The sequence below is a fragment of the Tiliqua scincoides genome, chromosome 1 (assembly GCF_035046505.1).
Source record: "Tiliqua scincoides isolate rTilSci1 chromosome 1, rTilSci1.hap2, whole genome shotgun sequence".
Lineage (NCBI taxonomy): Eukaryota > Metazoa > Chordata > Lepidosauria > Squamata > Scincidae > Tiliqua > Tiliqua scincoides.
The window spans coordinates 96117926-96141528 of record NC_089821.1 but is presented as its reverse complement, the minus strand read 5'-3'; the positions used below and the strand labels follow the sequence as shown (position 1 = coordinate 96141528).

The 23603-nt window shown below is 46.8% G+C and overlaps 1 protein-coding gene and 1 pseudogene across 1 annotated transcript; one reads left to right on the top strand and one right to left on the bottom strand.

Annotated features, from left to right (window-relative positions):
- Nucleotides 1-1199: 1199 nt before the first annotated feature.
- Nucleotides 1200-1535, top strand: RPRM (reprimo, TP53 dependent G2 arrest mediator homolog). Its single transcript, XM_066611879.1, has one exon. It carries the CDS (start codon nt 1200-1202, stop codon nt 1533-1535), a length of 336 nt encoding a protein of 111 aa, XP_066467976.1.
- A 6352-nt stretch (nt 1536-7887) lies between these two features.
- Nucleotides 7888-8007, bottom strand: LOC136637061 (5S ribosomal RNA; annotated as a pseudogene).
- Nucleotides 8008-23603: the final 15596 nt, after the last annotated feature.

Here is a 23603-nt window from a genome sequence, read left to right as displayed (position 1 = left end):
ATTGCTTCTGGTCAGCCAGCAAAAGCACAATCTCCTCTTCAATCTTCAGTCTCAGCACAAACCCACTTCTGGTGGGTTCTGACAGATTCTCATTCTAAAAATTGGGTCCTGGTGCTAAATGTATGAGAAACACTGGGTTAAAGTTATAGGTACTCTGTCCTCCACTGTTTCTGGTCAGCTTGCCTGGGCATATCTACTCAGAAGTAATTCCCACTAAGTTCAATGGGATCTACTCCCAGATAAGTGCATATAGGACTGCAGTCTTTGATCGTTCACTCTTTCACTCCTCTTTCACCCAAGAGCGATGAAAGTGTGTGCCTGTTCCTTAGGGCAGCATGCGCAGGGTGACCAGAAGCAACAGGGGTAGGCAAACTTTCAACTTGAGGGATCCTGGACCTTTAACAGTTGTAGGGTATTTTGGCAAGTGTATTGCATCCACTGTATTCATTGTGTAGGAGAGAGAACTTGCAAGTTGGACCCGCTGAAATTCTCTCTCCTACACAATGAATACAATGGAGGGCAGCGCGCCTCTACCTTTCACCAGCGTATAGAAGCAGGACAGCTTTTTAAACCCTTCCACACGGAGCTGCACCTTCCCTCTCCTGCACAGGTAGAGGCACCGCGTTCTCCCTGGGATCTGGCCACCCTGAGCACGAGTGCAGCGAGGCTGAGCTCCGCCTGGGAGCTGGAGCGCCGGAGGCCACGAGGCAGCCTTGCCCATTGCCCCCACCCCCAGGGCGTGACCGTGGCACGTGCCCCGCCTCGCCGCCTCTGGTCTGCCCCAAGAGTCTCGGCTGCGCCCGGCGCTCTCTTCCTCCGCCCGAAGAGCTGATCGGAGCCCGGGAGCTGCTCAGCGGCTGGTTCCTGCTGCTCCTTGGAGCTGCCGAGGCGCGTCTCTCGGTGCGCCCTCGAGGCTTCCCTGCTGCTGCTGGGCTGGCTGGCTGGCTGCAGCGTGCGCCTGAGCCCGTCCGCGGCGCCCTTCCCCCGGAGCGATCGCCTCTGCCCACCGCCTGCGTCCTCGGCGAGGCGCGCAAGTTGGAGAGCTCCGAGCAGGAGGCGGCTTGGCACCCAGGCGGCAGCAGCAGCAGCAGCACCGTCGAGCGCAGAGCCCGGGACGCGCGGCGAGTCCCCCTGGCGCGCTGCTTGAGGCTGGCTGGACGGCGGGGCAGCCCTTGCTGCGCTTCTCTCCAGCCGGGGCCATGAACGCCTCGTCGCTGGGCAATCAGACCGAGCTGGCGGGGCTCTTCCTGGCCAACAGCAGCGACTCCTCCCTGGAGCGGGCGCTGCGCTCCTTCACGCCCCGCTCGGTGGTGACGGACGACGGCTTCCTGGACACGGGCCCCGACGAGAGGAGCCTCTACATCATGCGCGTGGTGCAGATCGCCGTCATGTGCATCCTCTCGCTCACCGTCGTCTTCGGCATCTTCTTCCTGGGCTGCAACCTGCTCATCAAGTCCGAGGGCATGATCAACTTTCTGGTCAAGGACCGCAGGCCGTCCAAGGAGGTGGAGACGGTGGTGGTGGGACCCTACTGACCCACCCCCAAAATACTACCCCACCACCACCTCGCCCGCTGAAGCGCTCCAGCCGCTGCCGGGACTTGAAGAAGTGGCCGCTGTTGCCTTTATGGGAACCCCTTCCTCCGACCATGGTAGGACATCTTGGGGTGAGGGGGGCCACCAGGAGGAACCCCCTTGCCCCCTCCATTGACTTCTGGGAGGCAGTAGGAAGACACCTGTGCTAAGTCAGTATCCTGAGTGCTTTTGCTGTTTACTGGGGGCAGCACAACCCTGGTTTCCTCCAACCATGGTAGGACATCTTGGGGTGAGTGGAGCCACCAGGAGAAGCCCCTCTCACCCTCTCCAGTGACCTCTGGGAGACAGTAGGAAGACACCTGTGCTAAGTGGGTATCCTGAGTGGTTTTGCTGTTTACTGGGGGGCAACGCGACCCTGGTTTCTTCCATTGGGTTCATGAAGAGGTGCGGGGACTTCCCATGTTGTCTTGCATGGGAGAGGATTGCCTCCTGTGTCCTCGAAAGGGGAGAACCAGGGAGCCGCCTGATCTCTTTTGGGAGGTGCGCGTGTCCTGTAAATAGCCATGTAAATGCACGCAGACCAAACAGTCCCAACTTTGCTGCTTTGTTTAATGAAGAAAGTGAGGGATGGAGACTAGGAAAGAATGGGAGGGACAACACCTTGATTGTAAATGCTTCCAGCTCTCCTTTCAGACCTTTCCCTTTAGAATGTGAAAGGGAGCAGGTAAATCATACATTTGATAAGTCACTTTGTGGTGCTTTCTTGAGTGGGGGGGGGAATGTTCCATCTTATTATCGCTAATGAAAACAACACTTCTGATATGTGGATCTGACGGTTTTCGAGTTGTCTTCTTTCTACTGTAGCGCTCTCCTTTTTCAAACTGTATTCCAGCGGGGTTCAATTTGTATTTTGTATCTATCACTTCTTGACGCTTGTCTGCTGCTAAAGAAGCTGACGGGCTTGATTGCTGCACGACCCCGTGGCTTTATAAATTGCATTGGTTTACACAACCAAAAAAAAAAAAAAGTGCTCTGATGGTGACAATTTTTTTTTCTTATTTCATTTGCGTTAATAAAATATATTTGAAACTTCTGGCTTGGGTTTCCTGGCAGCTCTTTCCTGTTGAAATCCACCTTGTTTGTCATCTGGCAAGCTGTGATGAGCATCTGGAGAGATCCAGTGAAGTGTGTAATTGGTCACTTTTGACAGTCAAAGTTGCAAAGGATAAGGGGACTGGTGGGAAAGAGTTAAGTAACTCTGGTGCCCTCCAGGAGCTAAAACTAAAAGGGGATGCTCATAGATTGTCCGAAGGCTGTTTAGGGACTTGTGCACTGCTAACCAACATAAGTTGTGGAACAAATACTATGCAAGCAATCCCCCCCCCCACTCCTGCCCAGCATTTTTTCTCATCAGGCATAGATTCAGGGGGAAAGATCAAGCTTCCGTCACAGATATGATCCAACTGGGAAAACATGTGATGCCCCTAATGAAAGGTGAAGGGTAGCGATTTTTCTACCAGTGCAATTATTTTTAGACAGGAAACTCTGATGAGAAAGACACATCGACTGGATCTATGTCTGGCTGGTTGATTGAGCTAACAATATACAGCAAGCCCAGAGCTGCCTTGTTTGAGCTTTGGTCTTCCCTATATTTGCATCCTATACCTGGATAGAGAGAAATAAAGCATAGTGAGGAAGGTTATCTTTAGCCATCTGTTCATACAAACTCCAGCTTCCAACTCCTTACTCCTGTATCTTCATTAAAGACAATAAACCTCGGAGTTAGAAGAATTTACAGTGGGTTACTTGCAGAGGGATGTATGTCTATTGCTCAGCATTGGACTGTCCTTAAAGGGGGTCACATTAATCAAGACCGGTTTGAACTCTCTTACTCCAATAGATACCTATAATTGTTCCCCATATACAAATCACTGCATCACCATGCATTTTGAGACAACATATAACCTCCACCCTACACATAAGAGATACAATTTAATAAGGCTAACTGAAAATGAGAAATTTTTCAGTGGAAAAATGTCATCTTTATGCTTTATTTGTTCTTGGTTAGATGCATGAGCTTCTCACAGTGAACTCCCATGCTCTTCCACAGACAGAGTGTCTGAAAGGAGATGGTGAATTCTAGGGAGTGTATAGCATGGTTAGATTGACAAAGGAAGTGCACAAAAGGTTGAGAAGGAAGGCAGAAATGCAACCCATGGAGTGGCACAGGTGACGAAGTACAATCGGTCCATGGAAGGAACAGACAGGGGCGTGGAGATGAAAGATGGAAATAGTATGGGAGGTCCGATTCAGGGGGACAGACATATGTGGCCTTGAAATACACCTGTGGCATATCTGTTCTTTGCATAATGCACAACGAAAGAATGGCACACAGAAATCTAAATGCAAAGTAAGAAGAACCGCAGGCAGAGATCTTGAGCCCAATCCTATCCAACTTTCCAGCACTGATGCAGCCGCAATGCAGCCCTGAGCTAAGGGAACAAATGTTCCCTTACCTTGAGGATGCCTCTGTGACTGCTCCCCGCAACTGCAGGATGCAGCACACACCCTGTTGCCACAGCTGTGTCAGCGTTGAAAAGTTGAATAGGATTGGGCCCCTAACCAGGACCCAAGAATAGCAGAGAGGAAAGATGGCATAGTGAAGGTGAATGGGAGATGGACATTTGAGCAGTGCGACAGAATGACAGCTAGCCTAGAAGAGTTTCTTATCCCCTCAAAACATCAACCCCTGAGATCATGGAGTGCTAGAAACAATAAGGAATAGGTATGCTGAGAGTAAGCTGACCTCACCTTAATTATGTGGTATTTAGTTGCTAACTATCACCATTTTTAAGCCATAAAGGGATGGACAACCTCAAGTTGCGCGTGCACACATACACAGTTCTGAATTGGTTGTGCTATCTAGCTCCTCCATTTATGGGAAAACCTTCCTGCAATACAAGTTATAGCAAGTGTCAAGGCCAGGCAGCAAAGTGCTAGAGGCTCAGGTATATGAAGGAATGTTCAGCTCAGTGGCCTTATTCCAGACTGTGTGAGAATTGTCTTTGGCATGCAGGCCATACGTGTCTTCTTTCATACTTTCACAGGCACCAAGATTGAGTGACGGCTAAAGTTTAGCCCTGAGCAAAGTGTAGAAACCTACCATGCTTTCATTGGAAGGGTGCAGAGCAAATGAAATAAGTGGAAGATCAGATTTTCAACTACATTATTTACATGTTCTAATATCCTAGAGCCACCCTTCAGTGAGCAGGGGCTACTTGCCTTTTTGACATAAAACCAGTGGTTCCCAAACTTACCACAGTCATGGTGCTCTTCTGTTGGCTCTCTTGGACACTGCCAACTTGGATTATGTAAGATGCAAGATTGTGGCACCTGGGAATGCTAGGAAGAAGAGTCTGCCATGACTGCATCATCAGTACCTCTGTGGGTTCGCAGCAGTGCCCTCAGGCACTACCATGCACAGTGTGGGAACTGCTGCATAAAACCATTTAAACAGTGCATTACAGGTGTTCAAAGAACTTTAAATTTTTTTTTTCAGTCACCCTTACAACAGATGGGTACCTCTTGTTTTAAACAGGTTTGATTTACACATTTTTGAAATAGCACACTTTGAAAATTAATATCAAAACCTTATTTACACAGCTTAGTTGTTGAAATAGCGTGGTAAAATTTCCTGGTGCTCCTGCATGTTTGGCTGGGTTTGTGTGTGTTCCTTTTGATTTTTAATGTAGCTGTTTCTGAAATAAGTGATTTTCAAGAATGTATCCCCTGTGCAAAATGAGAGGTACCTGTGTTATGATCCCCATTTTACACGTAGAGGAACTGAAGGCCAGAGAATAGTGACTCAGCTATGCTCAAAGGCCACCACATGGTTGAGATAAGATTCAGTTTCCCAGCCTAAGCTCATAGCAGCAACATGGCACCAACTCTAGATCCTGCTCCATAAAGCTTGGATTTGTCATTGTTAAACTCAAAGGAGTGGACCTGCACCAAGGAAAGAGGTATAGGCAGATCATGTGTCTCCCACAGACCCTATTTAATATAAGAAAAGTTTTCACTGAAAGCAGTAGAAGCTCCCCCCCCCCTTCTAATTAAAGTAGCTGGCTGTCAGGATTGGAACCATATTGGGAAGGATCGTGTTTGCTTGACCTTTTTTGATGTGCTGTTTTGTATTTGTAGGATATACACTTTTAAAAGTTCCTCAACATCCTGCCATGCTTTCAGCCCATTTTGATCCCCTACCACTATTTAAGAAAAAAAAAATCAGACCAAACTAATGTGTTGTTTACAATGTATAGTCTGGCTTTGAGCGTTGCTTCCACTCCAGCAGTGTGCCCTAGGATTGACGTCATTCATTCACTCGGAGAATCCAGATGACCTCAGTGCCAAAAGCATCACATTCCAATGTGTCCCTCCTCCCCTTTTGCATATCCCATTTTTTCAAAGACCCAAGTTGTGGTGCTTTTTTCTGAGTGGTGTTGTTACTCTGACTGGAAAAGGGACATGATTTAATTAAAGTCTGCCAGTAAGAAACAGGAAATGACTTATGAAAGAGCCAGGTTTGAATCCTGCCAGGAAGAGCAGAGGCCACTTTAACCTACACCAAAGGGGAGACTTGCTGATTGAATGCTGCAGTCCTAAAACTTTCTAAACCAAATGGGGCTTAGTTCTGAGTAAACTTTCTTGTCCATGGGCTGGGTTTTGCAGGATTTTTCTGGAGATTACAGTGCTATATTTAATTCCACATGGAACCACTGTTTTAATTCTACTACTAGCTGATTGTGGAAAAGCAGCTTCTGAGCAGCACTGAAGACTCTTGGTATGGAAAAGGCATAATTATTTGATTTTTCAAATTCACTTTTAGCCCTGGATCAATACATTCCTTACACAGAAATGTAATTGCCCACACATGCCACTTGCAGTGTTGCTATAGGTTTTGCACTGTCCTTGTTTTCAAGCTTATCAACAGCCATAACAAAAGACAATGTCACAGGAATTGATCCGCTTTGTGGTAAAGTGCATATTCCAGCATTTTTAGTCCAAACTGCAGCCAAACATTCTTGGGATAATCGAGCCTCCTCTGAAGAATGCAGCTAGAATGATGTCTGGCTTTTCTGTTCTTCCCTGTCTGGTAGTCGCTTACCCCGTGACTGTGGACACTGGACCATTGGTAGCATTGTTAAGGCCAAACTAGATGTGATTTGGAAGATGTGTAGATAGGATCCCCTCTATTTAAAAGCTGCAGAAAGAGAAGAAATAAGGGCGGAGGTAGGGTTTTTTTAAACCTTTCTTCTCATGAAGATTTTGTGACTGAAATCCTACTAATTACCATTTGTCCCACAGATAAAACATTCACCTTGCAGTGCAAATAGTTGCTTTGATGGGAGGAATTCAGTCATGAAAAAGGGCAGAATAGTGGGAAAGGGTTAAACCCTCCCTAACCCAATATTGTGGACCTGATCTGAATCTTTTAAATTTTTAAAAATGGAATATACTAGTCACAGGTCTCCCACATCATATCTCATTGGTCAGGGCTGCTGCAATTTCCTCTGGGTTTCACCTTTAGGACTTGCTGCTGTCTTTTCTGACAGCTAATAATAATAATAATAATAATAATACAGGTATTTCTATACCGCCTTTCTTGGTCCTCAGATTTCTCCTTAGACTTTATTCAAGGCGATTTACATAGGCAGACAATTTAAATCCCTGTAGGGATTTTTTGCAATTTGAAAGAAGGTTTCTATCTTTGAAGAAACCACAACATTCAGATGTTTCTTTCTTGATCTGGTCGCACATTCTGGCCTCCATCCTCCCACGCTCAAAGCAGATGGAATAGCTTGGCTCAGCTTGTCAGCTGCTTCAAGGTCGCACGGTGCCGGTGGCCTCGAACTGGCGACCTTCGGATGTTATCTTCAGGCAAATGGAGGCTCAACCCTCTAGACCAGACCTCCAGCTAACAAAATGCAACTGTAGATCAAGGCTTCCCTCCTTGCAGAGTACTGTCATCCTGTCCTCTGTATTTTCTCTCCTTCCTTTGTATACCTACTCTCCCCTCTCCACCCCACTGCAGTATTGCTGCAGCTGGGGATTGGCTAACTGTGGGCCAGCTGGCTGGATGTTGGGAGGCCTCCTCTGCTGGGTCCTGTGCTCCGTGTTGGGCTGAAAAGCCTGACACATAGGTTCTCAAGTTTGTGCCAGCAAAACAGCCTGTACAGACATGAGATGCCCCATTGCTGGCCTGGGGCTTTCCTTGGGGGAAGGGGACAAAAGTCCCTTTCCCCCCCAAGGAGAAAATGGTTGGCAACCTTCAGTCTCGAAAGACTATGGTATAAGACTACAGCACCCAGTATTCCCAAGCGGTCTCCCATCCAAGTACTAACCAGGCCTGACCCTGTTTAGCTTCCGAGATCAGATGAGATCAGGCATGTGCAGGGTAACAGTTGCTGCTCCCCACCTCCAGCAGCTTCCCAGCTGTCATTTTGGCACTACTGTTCCTCCAGGTGTCCGGGAGGATAGGGTTGGGCCATTAGTCACTAAAAAGTCTTCTTTCATTTGATCAGTTATCATATCTATGATACGATATCTATCATATCTATGATATGATAACCTGTTATAACTATTCTTCTACAACACCAGTCTCGATACAGTTTAAATGATAAATTTAAAGGAAGGAAAGGGCTTAACAAAGAATGCTTATGCTGTGAAATATAATTGAAAAAATCTCTTCGTCCAGCGGCAAGCACAAAGAAAGGCAAGAATTTTAGTGCAGGCAAACCACTAATTCTTTGTTCTTCAAGCATAGTGCTTCTGCCCAACTCCTGTGAGAGGGAACACATTGTAAGATTGAAGTCATGCAACAGAGACATCTTTCAAAGGTGACACTGGCAAAAAAAAGTAGAACTCAGACCATCAGAATCTTTTCCTATAATTGTGTTGTAGTTCGGCGAGCAATACCGGCCCCAGGAAGAGAGAAATCTTGTATGCAGGGAGTTCAGTCATTTTGAACTGTTATTAGTCACAAGCTATTTGGAAGTCTCTCATACACACAGGGACTCTGGCCAGCCAGCCTGAGTTGCAAAAGATACATGCAGTATTTATGCAATAACCGGTATTTGGCCTCATTAAACTGTCTTTGTGAGACATAACAAACCGCTAAACAGTCATGTATTATCAGTTAACCTGCAGCATTCTCCACTGGTGGAGTGGTGGCAGACAACCCTGCTTTCATGGAACAAAATGCTTCTCCAAATGGATGATTCAAAGGTCAGCTTGGCAATGCCAAACTGCAACGTGAGATCTGCCCCAAGGCAAAATAACCTACTCTCTCTGTATGCACGGTCACAGATTCCAGGTCAGCTGTGTATTGATCTGGGACGCACAAGGAACTCAAGCAATCTGTGCCATGTCACAGGCTGGCCGGTGATGCACAGGCTGTGTGCTTCTGTGCAGTCGAACACTTAAATCCCAACACGTGTCAGCGTCCCATCATCTGTACTGCAGAATTTCTGCTTTATAAGGTACTGTGATGGAAATGCCATCCTGATGTGCCTTTTGTTTTTAACCTGCCTGCTTACTAATGATCACTTAGAGCAAATGTAGCCCCCAAAGAAGATTAAATTGTTTAATGACTTTTGATCGGAAGGAGTTGATTTGTGAATGACCATTGATATGGCCTCTGAGCTAAGGCATTCTCCACTTGGTTGGGAGAAGAGAATGAGCTATGAGTAGCTCTGAGACCAGCAAAGAGACAGAGGCCTGAGATTTTGCAGCTGATTTATGAGTGCTGGGGGGAACTGGACTGGGCTCCAAGGGGAAGCTGTTTACTTTGGGAGCAACCAATGCAACTTCAAAGACCAGCACAGTCTGTCTGGGCGCTTGCTGCCTCCCCCATGCTCAGCGAGTACATTTGTAAAAAATGAACAGCACAACGCCATCTGTCTCCTGTACTCTCTGTGGCCGCCCTTGGAATTCCTTGATGCTCAGAAAAATACAGAACTGGGCACATGCAACAGTACAAAGGACGCTGCCTCTCTTGGTTCCTGGCAGTTGCTATCTACTGAGTCAGGCTCTTGGTCCATACAGCCCAGGATTGCCTGCACTGAATGGCAGCAGCTTTCTAGGGTTCCAGACTCAGGGATCTAGGAGAGCTTGAATCTTGTGTCTTCTGCATACAAAGCAGGTGAGTTACTGACCCTGCCCATGTTATGTGTTGATTTTAATTTTATTTCCCATTTCATTTTTATGTGTGCTTATATGTCATCTTTGTGGTGCTTAAATTACAGGTGGCCAGGAAAGGTTGTACATCTGAGTGTGTAACCTTGGCAACCTTCAGTCCGGAAAGACTATGGTATTGCGCACTGAATGGTGGTTCTGGAACAGCGTCTAGTGTGGCTGAAAAGGCCGATTCGGGAGTGACAATCCCTTCCACACCGGGAGCAAGTGCAGTCTGTCCCTGGTCTGTCTCCCTGGCTCTGGGCCTTCCTTCTTTGCCTCTTTGCTTCAGACTGTTGGCCAAGTGTCTCTTCAAACTGGGAAAGGCCATGCTGCACAGCCTGCCTCCAAGCGGGCTGCTCAGAGGCCAGGGTTTCCCACTTGTTGAGGTCCATCCCTAAGGCCTTCAGATCCCTCTTGCAGATGTCCTTGTATCGCAGCTGTGGTCTACCTGTAGGGCACTTTCCTTGCACGAGTTCTCCATAGAGGAGATCCTTTGGGATCCGGCCATCATCCATTCTCACGACATGACCGAGCCAACGCAGGTGTCTCTGTTTCAGCAGTGCATACATGCTAGGGATGTAGCATGAGTGTGTAGAGTCTGAGTGTGTAGGCCAGACATAAGCCATGTATGTACTGGCAGAGCAATAAAAACAGTGGGGTACAATTCTCTGTGTGAAGCCTGTTGAAATGAATTGGAGGTGTGCAGGAACATAGTAGCTAATATTAAAACCCTTAGCCAATCATAATCCTTCCATAAATGAGGAAGCAGTCACTGCTCATCACACCACTTATTTTCTGCTAATTATGCTAAGTGTTCCATGTTCTTGACACCAGTAGACTATCGGCGATGTGGAAATAGCCTTTCTTGACCACTTCACACTCCACCACAAATGTTCTAATGGAGTATTTAGAAGACTTTATCTGCTTTCAAAGGTATCTATTTATGTTGCTGGAGAAGCAGAATAGGAAACGTGCATATATCACTCCATGAAATGGCTAAACGTTTGTTACCATACTGGATTGTTGGCCTCCTCCATCAACTTCAAGGGTGCCGATTGTGCCAAATTGTTGCATAGAAGCAATTTACAAAGCATTAGCAATGTAGTGTTTAAAAAAAGTTGTTTTAAGAATTCAAATAAAATACTGTAGTTGAAATATTTACTTATCTAGTAATCTGTTTGAAAGCTTATCTTGATTGCACATACTTCTTCGGGTCAAGTTGTTTTGATGTCAACAGTTAAGCCTGAACACTAGGTCAGAGCTTTGGTCTATCTGGGTCAGTACTCTCTTTGCTGGCTGGCACTAGCTTTTCTTGCCCTCCCTGGACGTGGGATAGAAACTGGGGCCTCTTGTGTGCAAAGCATGTGCTCTACCAGTGAGCTACAGCACCCCCCTTCTTGCCTGTCTTCCACTTCCACAACATGTATTTCAGTCCAGCATCCTCATAGCAGCAATCCTCACCCTGTGGATCTCCCCATCCCTGCTCAGCAGCCACCAGGGATGTGAAGCAAAGAAGGCTAAATGCACAGTGCTACAATGTTGGGCCACTTGGTGAGCTATACTTGGGGGGATAAGGACAATTCTGCCTTTTGTGGTATTTAAGTTCAAGAACAGCATTTCTCAACATTTTTCCCCTGCCATACCACTTTGCATGATCCATGTATTGGAAGTACCACCTTTGGAAGTACCACCTGAAGTAACTGGTGATGACATCATTGTCAGTTATTTCTGATTTGAGAGGTCAGATGTGATGTGACAAACACCAGTAAGAGGTTCAGGGTGGACAGGAGGGCTTTTTAGAGTGTGCGAAAGGCATGCTTTGGAGCTCTGCCCACTGAGCCAAGCCTCCAAAGATGTTTGTCCTGTCATGTCACTCGCCTTGCTGCTGGGCAGCAGATGTCTGAGGGTCCTACAAGTACCACCAGACACCACTTTAAGTATCACTGGTGGCACCCATACCACTGGTTGAGAAACACTGTTCAAGAGCAAAGAGATATGAAGGCTTAGGTCTATCTGGGAATCCCACCCTGGTGTTTTGAAACCTTTCACTGAATTTCCTGATGTCTAGGAACTCTGCAGTTGCCCTTATAAAACTGCAGGTACGTTTCTCTCATTGCTAAGTTACTTTGTAATGAGAGAAACGTACCTGCAGTTTTATAAGGGCACTTTCATCTATCTTTTCTTCATGACGAGCCTGGGCACAAATTAATCGCCTGGCATGGCACATTTGTCATCTCTTTGTGAATTTCAACAGTTTAGAACTCAGTTCTTCAAAACACACCTCCAGCCTACAACACAAAACACAGTGAGATTTCCAATTCAGTGGGATTTAAGCATGCATAGCTGTTCATAGGACTGCAGCCTAAATGGGTTCCATTAGAAGTTTTGAAAGTCAAGGATCTGTAGGAATGACTGTAGAATTGAATTCCACATCATCTTTTTCAACATTTAATATTTGGATTACTTTGAAGTATCTGGAAGGGATGGTATGTATACTGCACACATTCCTAGATATAATGGTAACTGATTCAAAATGCATTAAGATTGAGCATGACAAACTGAATCCAGGATTTTATAATATCAGTTTACAACATGCTTTTAAATTCAGAACTTATCTTTATTAATTAACATGCCAATTCATTATCTAATAATCTACACATGTCTAATATATATTGCAGCTTTAACCAATCATAGCACAATGTCGTCCTAATAAATATTTTCATATAGTTGTAGGTAATTAATTTTCATATAGATCAAACTGAGTTGGGCTCGAAACACTTTGGGCCCAATCCTATCCAACTTTCCAGTGCTGATGCAACTGCAATGCAGCCCCAGGGTAAGGGAACAAACATTCCCTTGAGGAGGCCTCCGTGACTAGCCCTCCACCACAGAATGCAGCGCATGCCCCACTGGCACAGTTGCATCAGTACTGAAATGTTGGATAGCATTGGCCTCTTAGGCCCCAATTCTGTTTCGGCCTTGTACTGTTGGAACTATCATTCCAACAGTATAAGGTCATTTATAGCTATGAAAAAGCCAGGCCGCTGTCAGGCTGCTGCCACAAATGTCAAGAGGCAAGGTATGTGCAGCAATGGCTCTGGGAGGCTCCACAGATACCAGTATGTTGGCAGCAGGGGTAGACCATGGGTGGAGAGGGAATGTAAGGGGTCATTTTGGGGAAGGAACTGGGGATGGGGGGAAGAAGAAGGTGGATCTGGTGGCAGCCATGCATTAGTAGTGCAATCACATGGAGATGTAGAGGGCCCTGCAATCCACAGCTAAGCAAAGACAGCTTAAATAAAGTTAGTTTGGATGCTAAAGCCTGGACTTCCTTTCACCTTTCCCTTCAGAAAGTATTTTTAGTTTGGGGGAGGCAGAAAGAAAATGACAAAAGTATTTGATGTGGGGAAAAAATGTACGCAGCCATAGCTCTTTTCTGTGTACCTCACTCAATCAATAGCATGACATAAGAAAGGGGGGGGGAAGCTATTTCAGGTGGAAGGCAGAGCTCTAGGGAGCAGGAGTAGGATCATTTAATGGCCCATCAACCCCAATATGCCTCTCTTTGGCAGCATTTTTTTGAAGACCTGAAGATTATGGTGTTCTCTACCCCAGCAGAAAGAGCTGGACATCCAGAGGGAGCTGTTAAGCAGTGACAGATTGCTGTGGTGCACCAAATGTATGGGAAACGACAAAGCTGGGCTTGCTTTTCAGATACACAATCATGACCTCTTGCAAGCTGCCTTGTTTACATCTACATTAACATCCACATTTGGGCTTTCATTCTGGGGTTTCAGCGTAAAACAATCTTTTGTGTATAGCGAACATTTGGTGTATTGCAGAGGAAGACTCAGATGTAGACAAGGAAACCAAAATGTCAAGGACCGTGAAAAAGAGTGGCAAGGTGACAGGGGAGTTTTCTTCCTTTTATTACCCCACCCCCTATCACCACAGATCCCATCTTTGAACTCAGATCCATGGTGACAGTTGCTGCTCAGCTGGCCTGGCCAGAAAATGGTGAGCTATGACAAAATGTAATGATGCGTGTCTGTGCGTTGCATACGATGATGTGGGAAGTAGAATCCTAATAAGGTACGTTATTTATTTACAAATCGATACGTTAATCTGCCCCATCCCACAATCCTTTAAATTGTGGGGGGTGGGTGGCTGTGCAGTTTAAGCAATCGTATTAGAATGTGAGAAATTGGGTTCTAAAACCAGGGCGTGAGGAGCAAAGGTAGAACAAGAAGTTTTCTGCTTCCCCCCACTGCCTCCTGTTTCCCCGTCTAACACCATTTACCTCCCTTCCCTCCTTTGCTTTCAATCCCACTCTGACTCACTTTCCTTCTGACTTCCTCCCTTGCCCCATCCTCAAGAAATTGGGACAAAAATTATGGATTGGAGAAACTATGAATTGGAGCAATAAACAACAAATTCCTTGCTTCTCTCCCTGACAATCTGTCAGCCTTTTGTCTCTGGGCTTCTGCCAGTGTTCCAGTGTTCACTGGCAGTACGACAGCCAGTCACAGGTACAACCCCTGCCTGTGTTAGAACATAAGAACATAAGAACAGCCCCACTGGATCAGGCCATAGGCCCATCTAGTCCAGCTTCCTGTATCTCACAGCGGCCCCACCAAATGCCCCAGGGAGCACACCAGATAACAAGAGACCTCATCCTGGTGCCCTCCCCTGCATCTGGCATAGCCCATTTGTAAAATCAGGAGGTTGCACATACACATCATGGCTTGTAACCCGTAATGGATTTTTCCTCCAGAAACTTGTCCAATCCCCTTTTAAAGGTATCCAGGCCAGATGCTGTCACACATCCTGCGGCAAGGAGTTCCACAGACCAACCACATGCTGAGTAAAGAAATATTTTCTTTTGTCTGTCCTAACCCTCCCAACACTCAATTTTAGTGGACGTCCCCTGGTTCTGGTGTTATGTGAGAGTGTAAATAGCATCTCTCTATCCACTTTATCCTTCCCATGCATAATTTTGTATGTCTCAATCATGTCCCCCCTCAGGCGTCTCTTTTCTAGGCTGAAGAGGCCCAAACACTGTAGCCTTTCCTCATAAGGAAGGTGCCCCAGCCCAGAAATCATCTTAGTCGCTCTCTTTTGCACCTTTTCCATTTCCACTATATCCTTTTTGAGATGCAGTGACCAGAACTGGACACAATACTCCAGGTGTGGCCTTACCATCGATTTGTACAACGGCATTATAATATTTGCTGTTTTGTTCTCAATACCTTTTCTAATGATCCCAAGCATAAAATTGGCCTTCTTAACTGCCGCCGCACATTGGGTCGACACTTTCATCAAATTGTCCACCACCACCCCAAGATCTCTCTCCGGATCTGTCACAGACAGCTCAGAACCCATTAGTCTATATGTGAAGTTTTGATTCTTTGCCCCAATGTGCATGACTTTACACTTACTTACATTGAAACACATCTGCCATTTTGCTGCCCATTCTGCCAGTTTGGAGAGATCCTTCTGGAGCTCCTCACAATCACTTCTGGTCTTCAGCACTCGGAAAAGTTTGATGTCGTCTGCAAACTTTGCCACCTCACTGCTCACCCATGTCTCCAGGTCATTTCTGAAGAGGTTGAAAAGCACCGGTCTCAGGACGGATCCTTGGGGCACACCGCTTTTCACCTCTCTCCATTGTGAAAATTGCCCACTGACACCCACTCTCTGTTTCCTGGCCTTCAACCAAGTCTCAAGAGGACCTGTCCTCTAACTCCCTGACTGTGGAGTTTTTTCAGTAGCCTTTGGTGAGGGACCGTGTCAAACGCCTTCTGAAAGTCCAGATATATAATGTCCACGGGTTCTCCCGCATCCACATGCCTGTTGACCTTTTCAAAGAATTCTAAAAGGTTTGTGAGGCAAGACTTACCCTTACAGAAGCCATGCTGTTTCTCCTTCAGCAAGCCTTGTTGGTCTATGTGTTTTGAGATTCTATCTTTGATGAGGCATTCCACCATCTTACCCGGTATAGATTACCTGGCCTATACAGGTCCCCCCTCATTCCATTTTTAAAGATCGGCGTGACATTTGCTATCCTCCAATCCTCTGGCACTGAGGCCATTTTGAGGGACAAGTTGCATACCTTAGTCAAGAGATCTGCAACTTCATTCTTCAATTCCTTAATAATTCTTGGGTGGATGCCATCAGGGCCCGGTGACTTATTGATCTTTAATTTATCAATGAGGTCTGAAACATCTTCTCTTTTAACCTCTATCTGACTTAACTCCTCGGTCAGGAGGGGCCGTTCGGGCAGCGGTATCTGCCCGAGGTCTTCTGCCGTGAAGACAGATGCAAAGAACTCATTTAATTTCTCTGCCATCTCTAAGTCTCCTTTTATCTCCCCTTTCCCTCCCTCGCCATCCAGAGGGCCAACCGCTTCTCTGGCGGGTTTCCTGCTTCTAACATATTTGAAGAAGCTTTTATTATTCCTCTTAATGTTGCTGGCCATGCGTTCCTCATAGTCTCTCTTGGCCTCCCGTATCACCTTCTTACATTTCTTTTGCCACAGTTTATGTTCCTTTTTATTCTCCTCATTAGGGCAAGATTTACAGAAGGAAGCTTCCTTGCCCTTCACAGCCTCTCTAACTTGGCTGGTTAGCCATGCGGGCACCCTCCTGGATTTAGTGGAACCCTTCTTTCTTTGCGGTATACACCTCTGCTGGGCCTCTATTACTGTTGTTTTAAGCAGCCTCCATGCACTCTGGAGAGATTGGACTCTTTTTACCCTCCCTTTCAACCTCCTTCTAACCAGCCTCCTCATTTGAGGGAAGTCCGCCCGTCGGAAGTCAAGGGTTTTTGTTAGAGATTTGCCTGGTATTCTTCCCCCAACGTGCATGTCAAAACGGATCGCAGCATGATCACTGTTCCCCAATGGCTCAGTAACGTTTACATCTCTAACCAGGTCCTGCGTACTGCACAATATTAAATCCAGAGTCACCTGTCCTCTGGTGGGCTCCGTGACTAGCTGCTCTAAGCCACAGTCATTTAGCACATCAAGAAATCCGGTTTCCTTATCGTGACCAGAACACAAATTGACCCAGTCAATATGAGGATAATTGAAGTCCCCCATGATTACAACCCTGTCCCTCCTTGTCACCTCCCTGATCTGTTTCCTCATTTCAAGGTCCCCATCCGATTTCTGGTCTGGAGGACGATAGCACGCCCCCAGTATTTCATCGCTGCACAAGCCTGGTAATTTAACCCACAGAGATTCTACGGTGGAGTCGGACCCACCTTCAATCTCTACTTTGCTGGATTCTATCCCTTCCTTAACATAAACGGCCACCCCACCACCAACACGCACCTGCCTGTCCCTCCTGTAGAGTTTATAGCCCGGGATTGCGGTATCCCACTGATTCTCCGCATTCCACCAGGTTTCCGTAATGCCCACTATGTCAATATTTTCCCTTGTCACCAGACATTCCAGTTCTCCCACCTTTGCTCGTAGACTTCGGGCATTCGCATAAAAGCATTTGTACACAGAATGCCCCAGGATGGGCTGCTTATTCGCTCCTTTGTCCCCGCATCCTCTCATTGTGCCAAACCATCTATCACATCCCATCACGCTACCTTTCCCAATTTCTTCTCCTACTCTGCCTTTGTCTTGTTGTTCTCTAACCTCCCCATCCCGAACCGGATGCCCCTCGGCTCCTGTCGGCCTTCCCCCAGGGATCAGTTTAAAAGCTGCTCTGCCACCTTTTTAATGTTATGTGCCAGCAGTCTGGTTCCATTCTGGTTCAAGTGGAGCCCGTCCCTCTTGTACAGGCCCCGCTTGTCCGAAAACATTCCCCAGTGCCTAACGAATCTAAACCCCTCCTCCCTACACCACCGTCTCATCCACGCATTGAGACCCCTGATCTCCGCCTGCCTAGCTGGCCCTGCGCGTGGAACAGGTAGCACTTCAGAGAACGCTACCTTTGAGGTCCTGGCTTTCAGCTTCCTGCCTAAAAGCCTAAATTTGGCCTCCAGGACCTCCCAGCTACACTTGCCCACGTCGTTGGTGCCAACATGCACCACAACCGCTACCTCCTCCCCAGCACTGCCTACCAGCCTGTCTAGACGAGAAGTGATGTCCGCAACCTTCGCACCAGGCAGGCAAGTCACCATGCGGTCCTCACATCAGTCGCAAACCCCCCTCTCTATGTTTCTAATAATCGAATCCCCCACTACAAGAAGCCCCCAACCCCCCTCCCGCCAAGGAGTATCCTGCGTACGTTCGGATACGGGCCCATCCCCTGGAGAAGGGGTCCCCCCTAGGGGATTGTTTCCCTCCTCTCCAGGATGACGTCCTCCAGTCCCGAGACTTCCCACCCGGGCAGCCGAGGAGCTGCATGTCTGAGGTTGGGACGAAGCCTGATCGTCCCCAGAAGTCTCCCCACAGTCCTCCTCTGCCTGCCTGCGCTTCTCCAGGTCGGCCACCAAGGCTTCAAGGGAGTGGACGCGTTCCCTGAGACCCTGGAGCTCCTTGCACCAAGGACACACCCATGACTTATGCCCCAGCGGCATATAATCATACATGTGGCACTCTATGCAGAACACTGGATAGCCCCCACCCTGATGCTGGCTGTCTGACTGCATAGCTTTGTTGTTGTTGTTGTTTTATCTAGGGGTACTTTTAAAAAACCCTACACTGGATAGCAGCCCTCTTCTCAAGGGAAGAGGAAGGGCAGTGTCTGGGGCCCTGGCCTCCTCGCCCTGCTGCTGAACTCGCCCAGATGCTAAACTCTCGGTTTACCTGGCACTTAGTTCCCAGAGGCACTTGGGGTCCCAGAGGCCACATGCGTCCCCTTCCTCTTCATTCCCCACCAAACCACTGAGCTGTGCCACTGGCCATGACACAAGATCTCAGCACATGAAATACATGAAATACATTTCCCCCATGAGCGTGTGTTAGGGCATGTTTAAAAGCTGTAGGATCAGTGCCTAACCAGCATGTGTTAGGGCATGTTTAAAAGCTGTAAGACCAGTGCCTAACCTGGCCAATCCTTGATGCCACCTGTTTATGACAGCAATGCAGAGTGATATTTCAGAAGCCAAGATGAAGAGACTGAGTAGGATTGACACTAATGAGGGAACTGAATGTCATTCCACTCCCTGCATTGCAATCAACAAATACATCATAAAATTTACAACAAATCACTACCATGAGAAGCCCACCAAAAAAGCAGAAAAATCATTTTAAGCAAGGAGCAACAGAGTATCATAATTCAAAATGTCTTTTAAATGACCCTGCCTTTGTCCTGTACAGGAACAGCTGCAAGGAGGAAGACAAATGGGCACCCAGGAGAGAGAATTCCAAAGTTCTTTTACATTTGCACAGCACATGAAAATCACAGAATCCAGCTGTCCTCGGGGCACACTTTGAATTGTCTTGCTGCAGAAATTTGTTTTTGTGTTCTGAATTCTCATGGTTCTGTTTATAGCCTCTTCATTCTACAGCTGGCCACAGACTGCTTTATCCAATCAGAGCACTTCCAGATGGGATATTTAGCCTGCATTACCAGACTTTGCTCACCTGCTCTTTATCTGTCATCCACCTGTCTTGGTCCACCTGTGTTTTTCCTGCACTTAAGTGATCACAATAACTCAGAAAATGCAGTAGTTTTGAGAATAGCAGTACAGCAGCACAATGATCAGATTTGTGGATTGTTGTTAGGGCTACACTTCCATATTTGTTTGTTTGTTCAGAGAGGTGTGGCAAAAGGAGGAAGATCATTCAATGGTGTCACATCAATGTCCTACTTTGCACTGTCCACTAGTGTGGATGGGACGCCATATAATACTACCATCCCAAAACAGTTATATCTTCTGTGATGTTGAAGGGACACTGCAGTTCCCCATGTGAACAAAGACAATGGAAAAGGGCCTCAGAGTTGCACAAGTTTAAGCTCAGATGTACTGCGGTGCCACTGGGGACAGAGTCAGCATTTCCCAAACTTCAGGCATTGCAGAGCCCCACCTAGCTTGCTTGCTTTCTCATTTCCTATAATAGCAGAAAGATTGGTCTCTATATGGATTGCCTGGCTCAAGTTTGTTCTGTGGGAAATAACCATGTTAATGTTTCCATTCAAACTCTCATCCATCTTTCTGGGGCCTGGGGAGATCTACTCATCCTCCTTAGAAATAACCATTTACCTGTGGGACCATTCTGTGAGATAGTTGTTCTAACCTCCTGCCAGGTGATGAGAATATTTACCACCCATCTGCTTCCCCAAATTGGGTGCAGACAGATGTCTCATAAAATCCTCCTCCCCATTTGGCAGGACACTATAAACCACTAGTGGAAGTGGTTACATGCCTACTCGGGCAACACAATCACTTGGTAGATTGTCATTTGTATTTTTAACTGTGTAGTCTGAGTGAAATGATATTTTTCAAGGAAAATGGTTTACGGACAACTGCTTTACAGCCCAATCTTATGCATGTCTACTCAGAAGTAAGTCCCATCAGAGTCAATGGGGCTTACTCCCAGAGAAGTGTGGATAGGATTGGGCTGTTGTTAGGCTGCAATCCTATCCACACTTACCAAGGAGTAAGCCCATTGACTCTAATGGGGCTTGTTTCTGAGTAGAAAGGCATAGGATTGGTCTCAGGCAGCCCAATCCTGAGCTGCCCAGTGCCCAGGGCTGCAGCAGCGCTGAAAATGGCTGCCGCTGCATCCTACACACTCAATGAACAGGGCTGGCGGCTCTTCGGGAGAAGGGAACTTTTGTTCCCTTCCCCTGGGTAAAGTGAGTAGCCCCATAATGGGGCTACTTGATTCTACAGCGACCCTTAAGAGCCTCCATATTGGGCCGCTGGCCCAACACAGAGGCTCAGGACCCAGTGGAGCAAAGCTCCAACAGTCCCATCTCTCTCCCTCCCCCTGGTACACCTCCTCCCTGCCCTCCCTCCACCTCTGCCCACCCTGGAACTTCTCCTCCCCAGCTCCCTCTCTGCTGCCTGGCGGTCCGCATGACTTAATGTTGCTGGCCATGCGTTCCTCATAGTCTCGCTTGGCCTCCCGTATCACCTTCTTACATTTCTTTTGCCACAGTTTATGTTCCTTTCTATTCTCCTCATTAGGGCAAGTCTTCAATTTACGGAAGGAAGCTTCCTTGCCCTTCACAGCCTCTCTAACTTGACTCTCTTAATGTGTTTTGAGGTTTGGGTTTGTTTTACACCCCCCCCCCCTTCTCTTTCATGGCTCAGGTTTTTCGCAGGTATGCAGGAACCCTCTCCTGTTCTTTCCTTAGGCTGGTTGTTGCACCTACCATGCTGTACCCCTGCCTCGCTAGTGACACACACACACCACTTCCAAAAAATCAGCACATTCATTCCTTTGTTCTTACAATGCTGATGGCAGCAGGTTAGTAGCAGTGGGGAATGTGGGGAGGGGGGAAGGATGTCATGAAAGGAAATAAATAGGTGGAGGCAGACATCAGAAAGGTTACGATGGAAGAGCTTAATTCCCTTCCCCAAGGTTCTGTGCTGTGATTAGATTCCTTTTTCCATAGCATTTCCCACAAAAAGGCAATTGAAGGGTCTGCAATTGAAGCAGAAGCAGAGTCTTTCACAAAAAAATTAAATTAGTTTAATAATCTGAGAGCAAAGTAGACTAAAGGCTTTTCCAGACAATCCATTTAGAGTGCAACAAATGCACAGCTGTTTCTAATGCATTGTGTGAAATTCAGACCATTACACCTCTCAGCAAAGCACTTCTGTTACAAGGATATCACATTTCCCCACACTGACATTGCCAAGCAAGTCCAATTTTTTCCCCTTAGCTGCTGGGGCCATTGCAATTCAGGGTGCTCCCTGAAACACGGTTCCATGAGCTCTATTGATTAGATAGCATCTATGACATCAGTAGTGATGTGTAGTACAATGCCATCTTTCAGCTATGCTTGCATCATGACATAACCCAAACATCAATATTTTGGCCTGCAAAGAAGGGATTTGTGCAGGTGTTGAAACTGAAAAGCCACAAGGACAAGTCTGGAGAAGCTGCTCGTCGTTCCATTCATAGCAGCACGTATTCTGACTTTCCCTTGAGAATTAGGTGCCTGGTGGAGCTGGGTGGCAAGGCGCTTCCTAAGACTTTGCCTTAAGACCTGGAGTTCCAGCCTAGGAGTAGTGGAGGTGAACAAATTTTGGAGGGACAACATTCAGAACAAGGTCAATGGCTTGGTCTTGGATTTAAATTTTTAAAAAAGAAAAAGCGTATTGCTGTGGTTAAGAAAGAGGTTGTGGGTCATTCTCTCTGTGTGTGTATGTTTGGGTCCGTGTGTGTGATGCCAGGGGGAGTCAAGTTCTGGCATTTCACATTCTGTAGCATTCACACTCTGTTCTGACTTCAAGCCTTTCAGCTGTGGGGTTGCCACCAAGGTTGCAGTGCCAATTAGCTATCCTGAAAGCAGAGTTGTCGACTTTCCAGGACGTGCCTGGAGTCTCCAAGAATTGGCATCATTCTCCAAATGGCTCCTGAAAGAGACTCTGGAGATTTTACTAGGGCATCCAGAAACATCCACCATTACATCTCACTGAGGAAAAAGTCTTCAGAAATAATTTCAGTCAGAGTTGGCAATACTGCCTGACATTCCAATGAGCCAGGCCTGATACAGTGTGGTTCTGGCAGCCAGTTCCTCAGGTTGATACTATGGTGGTTCCTCAGGTGGTACTATGAAGATTTTGCCTAGTTCTCTTTAACTCAGATTGTGATCCCTGCCTGATTTGATCTCATTTATTCTTCTGGCTCTTCTATCCTATATTGCTGCCTCACAGAATCACTTTCGGTCCAATTCTGGTTACACCTCCAGTCCCTGAGCTGACTTTTCCCAGAACACAATTGCACCAATTCTGAACCACATCCTGTTCCCAACAGTCAGCTTTTCCTCAGCACTCAATAGCCCAGGATAGACCACTGCTACAGCCTGACACAGATATCTAGATGTTCCTAAGGAATATGTATGGTCTGAAACATAAGGGGATGGGGATTGCCTCCCCTAAATATCATTCACTGAAACATTGTGTTTGTTCTTTGAGTTGGAGTTATATGAAGAAAACATCATTGTGGACAGCTTGCTATCACTGTTCAAACATACAGTATTTTGGCATATTCAGTGTGTGAAATGGCAGGTGATTATGTTACTTTAATATTCATGTACGTGTGTTTCTGTGTGCTACAGACTAGATGCATCCATCTTCCCCTCAGATACTGAATTTCAAGAGAACCTGGGGAGGGAACCACTGCTGTAGCTAAGGCGTGGCCAGGGGGTACATGGTGCCAGGTACCATGCCTTGATGGAGTGTCAAACTGGGAAAATCTTCTTGTTTTTGTGCCCCCCCTTGCACTACCACATTACCTTCTCCTCACCCCCCCATGGGCATTTGGAGCAGTCGCAAGTCGCTCTGAGCAGCCGACTGCTTAGTTTTTCACTTTTTTCCTGCTTTTCAAGGAAAAAAAAGTCAAAAAAAACTGTTGGCCACTCAAAATAGCATGCAACCACTCAGAGTATGCCATAAACTGCAATTACTTCCAGATCTGGCACTTCCAGGGGTGACATCATAAGTTGTGGCCTTGGGGTGGGCCATGAAGGGTCCTATGCCAATGGAGATGACTGAACCCTGAAGAATAATTGCTAAACAATTATGCCAACAGAGTGTTGTTTATTTAACAAGGCACCCCCCACCAAGGCAAAAAGAAGAACAAAATAAGAGCTGTGATATCCCTAAAGCAGGCACCAGAAAACAGAGACCAGCCCTGGTAATTAGGGGCAGTTAGACCACATGTGCCCCTCTACTGAAAGGCACATAATAGGTGTG